At 55.0% G+C, this 6,000-nt stretch overlaps 1 protein-coding gene across 1 annotated transcript in view; it reads right to left on the reverse strand.

Moving 5' to 3' along the window:
* PITPNM3 (PITPNM family member 3) overlaps positions 1–6,000 on the reverse strand; it is an 89,927-nt gene that overhangs the window by 41,406 nt on the left and 42,521 nt on the right. Inside the window, exon 11 of the mRNA XM_007451607.1 lies at positions 55–102. Within this exon, the coding sequence (XP_007451669.1) occupies positions 55–102 (48 nt within the window). The remainder of the gene's footprint in view (positions 1–54; positions 103–6,000) is intronic.

The following is a 6,000-nucleotide window of genomic DNA, read 5'->3' on the forward strand; positions in this document are numbered from 1 at the left end:
GCTTGGACCCATCCAAGGTGAAGAAAAGACTCCTGGGGGCCAGGTTTAACTCACGTTGCTTCTCCTGGAGGATGCTGGATGTGCACGGCACGTTCGCTTCTCCTGCAGAAGAAAAGAACAGAGGTGAGCAGACTCCGCATGGCTGTCAGCCAGACCCTGGGAGGCCACTGTGGCCCCACTGGCCTCTCCTGTCCAGCTGCCCCCTCCCGGAGCCAAGAGCTGGAGGTGAGCACCAGGGAACCCCCAGCCCCTCACGCCCTGCCCTGCCCCCGCCACACCCAGCTCTCCGCTCTTTATACCCTTTCTACAGACACAGCCCAGGTCCGAATGCCACTGCCTGGGGAGGCGTGTCCTGGCCACCTTTTCACCTCCGCCCACCTGCATAAAGCAGCTGCTTGTCTGGGGTGGCCCTTTTCTACACTTACTCTCATCTCTGAGGGTCACCGCCCGCCCTGCAGACAACTGGAAATCTCCGCCTCTAGGCCAGCCTCTAGTCTCCTAGGTCCTTGACCCATGTCCCCCACCGCCTCCTGGACCTCAGCTCAGCAGGTAGCACATGCGCACCACGACCACAGGGAGCGTCCTGGAACTGCCCCTGTTCCCAAGTCCGCACCTCAATGAAGGCACCACCTTCTCCCCCAGCCTGGGGATCACCCGTGACCCCTTTCCCTGCCTCGTCCCCACTTTCAGTCAGTCACAGAGTGCTGGGGCCACACCTGCCTCACTCTCTCCTCTTTCTCCCCCGGATTTGGACTCCCCAGTGGAAGGGGTTTCTGTGCTGTTCACTGGTGTGTTTCCAGGCCTAAAACAGTGTGTCTCAGTCAATAACTGTTGAATGAATAAATGAAACACACACAAACACATACACACACACACACCACAAATACATACACACAAATACCCACAAACACACACACACACACACACACACACACACACACACACACACACACACACACACAACACACACACACACACACACACACACACACACACACCACTCCCCAAATACAGAACTCCATCCCGTCTCCCTGAACTATTGCAATAGCTCCTCCTTTTGATGAGAAGCTTTTTTTCCATGATCATGAAAGTAACACAAGTTCCTTATGGAAAATTTGAAAAACACCAACCAGCAGAGAAAAGAGAAAAGATTCCTTATAATCCCATGACTGAGGGAAAACTACTGGTCCCCATTCTATGTCATTCCTTCCAGGCTTCTTTCCATAAACATTTTTTTGGGCCAACTGAGATCATATCACCCCTCTGCGGGCAGGGATTATGTCATTATCTCTGTATCCCCAACAAATAGATCAACGGTTGGTTGGCTCGGTTGGCTCGTGGAAGGTATCACAGATGATAAAGAAGCACAAAATACACTTTCTTCACTTCAAGTTGAAGCGTGAATAAATAAATAAAAGCTACAAAACCTCTGTAAACATCACTCCAACAGCTACAGAACATTCTATTGAGAGGATACATCATGGTTGACTTTTAAATTATCTTATTGGCAGAAAGCCTCAAAATTTCGCCATTATAATTACTGCTGCAAGGAACATCTTTGTGGCTGAAGCTCTTTCTGCCTGTTTTATGATTTCCTTAAAATACAGCCACAGAAGGAAAATTTTGAGTCAAAGGGTAAGAACATTTTTAAGGCTCGATGTTTATTGCCTGACTGCTTTCCAGAGAGGCGTATGTTCTGATTTACACACCCAGTCGCAGCAGAAGTAAGGGCTGCTCTTAACAGACACTCACCTCCCCAGCATTTACATTGGTCTGGCAAATTTCTCTGCCTCTAGTTTCACCAGATTAATCTTTCGAAAACTGGCCTGCCCAGGCCACTCCCTTGCTCTGAGCCCTCCAGTGACTCGCCGTCATCAAATTCTCAGGCTGGCAAGCAAGCCTCTCTGTAAAGTGGCCCCTGCCCACGTCCCCAGCCTCTGCCCACCCCTTCCTGCCTCATCTCCACCAGCCAAATGACCTGCACACCATTAGGGCTCTTCCATCTTTCTCTGTCGAACACGCTGTATCCTGCGGGCGGGGTGGAGAACCAACCCGAGGCCACCTCTCCCACGAAGACTTTGATCCTTCCTCAAAGGGCTCAATTCTCAGGACCTCTGTCCTCCAAGGTCAGCTCTGCATCCCAAGGGACTCACAGGGTCAGGTTCAGCAAAGGCCAGTTCCCTTCCGTCGCGAATGCTCCCCTCGAGCCCACCCCACCTAACTGGAAGGCTCAGAAAGGGACCTAAGCCAAACCCCAGGAGCTAGAAAATTCTCTGTGGCCAGAGTGAGGCTAAAATCTGAGAAGTGGAATCCCCGGCCCTCAGCTGACCTCAGCCCACTGAGAACCCAGTCAGTTAGCAGTTCTGTCTGAGCCCCCCAAAGATCTTCAGCCAGGGGAGCCCCTTGGCATCAGGAGTCCTAGCCCTGGCTCTGTGGCACCATGTTTTGGGCTTCAATTATACACATCTGTTCAGTGGAAGGTCTCACTCTACTCTCCTGAAGGGTCCTCCAGCTCCGCCAGGACAGGAGTCCAGGGCCAGGGGGACAGCACAAAAGTGGCCAGACTGGAGTCTAGGGCATGGGCCAAGCAATGCAGAAGTCACGCCTCCAGCCTGAAAACTCTAGCTAGAGGCAGGATCCTGCTGCCCAGGTGGGACCCTCTCTCCTGACCCTGACCATGCCGGCAGAACCTACAGATACCAGGTCTGGTGTCCCCGGCTTCCTAAGCAAGTCTGAAGTCCCCCCCAGAATGTGTCCACAGCTTCCCCAAGAACCCCAGTTCTCCAAGGAAGGTTCCAGGGCACAGAGAGAAGCCAGCTCCAGGCCTCTGCCAGGGGCCTTGAACGCCCTTCCTCTTGCAAAGCTGCCGGTCCCGCCCCTGCAGACTCAAGGGCGGCTCCAGTGTAGGAAATGCCACCACCTCCCCGCCAACAATCCAGGGGCTGATGGGCGACTCCCTTCCAAGGGAATGAACCATCCCAGATGCCATGCACCGGAATCCATTGCCCTGTTTCTGCAGCCTCTGCCTGCTAGGGCTGCCTTCATGGCTCATGTCACCTGAATCCTAATCTGTCTCCCTCCTCCATGGGATCAGGGCCTCTGGGCACTCTCAAAGGCAGGAGCAGGGAATGGAAAGAGCATAGACTTGGAGTCAGGAGGCTGAGATTCCCTTCCAGGTTCCCATGGACTCGGACTCACTGTGTGACCTGAGGCAAGTCACTTTCCCTCTCTGGGCCTCACTCCCACAATCCAGTGTGGGTCCAGTGCTCTCTAAGGACCCTACAAGTACTGAAAGTCCTTGGTTGTACTGCATTTCGGTTAAACACCTGGACTCAAATCTTGGTAACCGTGTACGCTTGGACAAGTTACTTAACCTCTGCATGCCTCAGTCTTCTAATCTATAAAATGGGGACAGGAGTGCTACCTACCTCAGAGGGTTATTGTGAATATCAAATGATTAATATGTGTAAAGCCCTTAGCCCACAGCCCAGCACACAGTAGCCATTCAAGGTGTGAGGAGTGGTCTTATTGTTGCTTCATTTACTTATTTACTTTTAACAACTGGCTCAAGACCTCATCTCTTTTGTCACCATCACGACTCCAGGTGGAGTCAGGTAGAGAGACTCAATGGTTAGTGCTGGGTGCCAGCTCACAGTGCTCCCCGGGCCCAGGGGTCACGGCAGAGCCCGTGCTCCAGAGAGGCCCAGGTAGAGAACAGAGGCCCGGGCACCCTCGCAGAGTAGCCCCCCGACAGCATGACACGGCGCCCGCAGACCGCTTCCCCGGGTGCCAGAGCAGCACTGATGCGGACAGAGCAAGGGAGATCCCACATCAGATGTCAGATGCGTAGGTCAGGACCGAATACGAGCATCCTGTCTGAGCACCAGCTGAGTCCAGGGGGAAAGTCGGCTCCCGCCACCCAGCAGGACAGATGCCTCACGTGGAGATGAAGACACTCACTTATAAAACCCCTTCTATTTATCTATCTGCCAAGCACTGTGCCAGGGGCCGTGGGGGACGCGGAGATGAAAAAGTCAAGGTGAGATGAGAGGGGAGGAGGGAGAGACTCGCTCTGACCAAGCGACCCTGGGGAAGGTGCGACAGAGCCACGACTTGAGAGCCTCGGGGCAAACATAGCTTTGACAGGGAGAGCACCGAGCAGGACATTGCAAGCAGCCAGCGAGACCCCGTCCGCAGCACGCGGAACCACGGAAAGGCAGGTGTAGGGGAGCGGGGCCCAGGGCAGATAAGAAAACTGCAGCTTGGAGAGGCGGAGGGATTCACTAGCACTTCCAAACCCGAGTCTCCTGCCATTTCTACTGTGCCCCAAACCAACTACATAATGAGCAGGGCCTAGTGCAAAATGAAAAGGCCCTTGTTCAAAAAGCAGAAAAAAAAAACAAAAACCAGGGGATTCCCTGGCGGTCCAGTAGGTAGTACCCGCGCTTTCACTGCCAAGGGCACAGGTTAAATCCCGAGTCGGGAACTAAGATCCCACAAGCCATGAGGCCCAGCCAAAGAAAAAAGAAAAAAGAAAAAAAAAAAAAACTGTCAAAGGTACTAAAATACAGTTTTTCCCTTTGTCCTTTCCTGACCTGTCCTGGTGTTTTTTATTTGCTACTTAATGTGTGCTCCCTCATGCACAGGGATACCTGAGGGGTGAGTGTAGACACTCACAGGTGCCCGGGGGCGCCCGCTTCTCAACGTGGCACCCAGGCACATGGGCCATCAGCTACCAGAGTCCCCCTCCCGCCAGCTGCTGGACCCTGGCACTGTGCCGTGACCGAGAGCAGGAAAGCTGGGCCATGCGTCCACCCTTCCCACTGCCTGCTGCCCCGACCCCCGGGGCAGGCAGGTGACCCCCAAGGGTACTGCAGCCTCCGCATCAAAACACTCTAGGTCCCTGGATGGGGTGGGTGAGAGGCCTGCCCTCTCTGAGTCACCCACCGAAGGCACCGCAGCTCTGCCAGCCCAGGGTGGGGACGGCTGCTCTATACTGACACTGGGCTCCATGCCTCTGACCCCAACCGTCCCGGCACCCAGGCCCCTGCTTGGTGGAGGACAGTAGTTGTCTCTGGGCAGGTGCAGGGAGGAGGAAGCTGGGTGGCAGAGGGCAGGAGAGCGGGAGGCCAAGAGCCCATCCTGGGAGGCAGGGAGGGGGTGGGAGGCGGCCCGACGCGTGAACCAAGCTCCCAGCCCCAGCACATGCTCCACTGTCCCATCAAGCGGCACTTACCAAACACAGAGCTGAAGACAAAATCATTCAGAATCGAGATCATTAAACCCCAAGCCCCAGGCCTTTCAGAGCACTGGTCACGGCCCTGACTACAACACATACACCTCTGGTGTTTCTCTAGTACCTGCTCTGTGCCAGACCCTGGGGGAAGGGGGAGGCGATGGGCCGGGTCTAGCCCATCACCTCCCTGTTCTCAGGCCAGGCCCCAGGAGCGACTCACCGAGACGGTTTACAAGATGCTGCTACCAAGCAATACAATAGGGTTTGTAGCCCAGGCAGGATTTCAGTGGGCAATAATGCCTGCTGGGGGAGTGGAGCTGGGTCATTAAAGCTGGGGGTAGGGGGGAGGCAGGGGTGCAGAGGCGAAAAGAAGCCAGGAGGGAATGTCACTGAGAAGCTGGAACGCAGGATTCACACCGGTGTCACATGGGTAGAAGGAAGAACGTTGGGGAGGCCAGAGCCAGCCCCAGCAGTGCAGGCTCAGGTGTGGAAACCAGAAAGGCTGTCCCTGGGCTGCAGAGCCTGGGGTCTGCCCAGTGCTTTCCCACCTGTTAGATCACTAAGATCTCACACCTGTGCGGAGAAGGGTGCCTTCACAGAAGAGGAAGCTGAGGCTCAGAAGGATAAAGTCACTTACCCAAGTTTATATCTGCTGGGGGCTCTTCCCATGACCTCTGCCCCCTATTGGGGGAGGGGCTTTCTAGAGCAGGGGCTTCCTGGGATGGCTCAGGCCGTGTGGGCACTGCTTTCTGAAGTTGGGGTGG

The sequence above is a fragment of the Lipotes vexillifer genome, unplaced genomic scaffold, assembly GCF_000442215.2.
Source record: "Lipotes vexillifer unplaced genomic scaffold, Lipotes_vexillifer_v1.1 scaffold126, whole genome shotgun sequence".
In the NCBI taxonomy this organism is placed as follows: domain Eukaryota; kingdom Metazoa; phylum Chordata; class Mammalia; order Artiodactyla; family Lipotidae; genus Lipotes; species Lipotes vexillifer.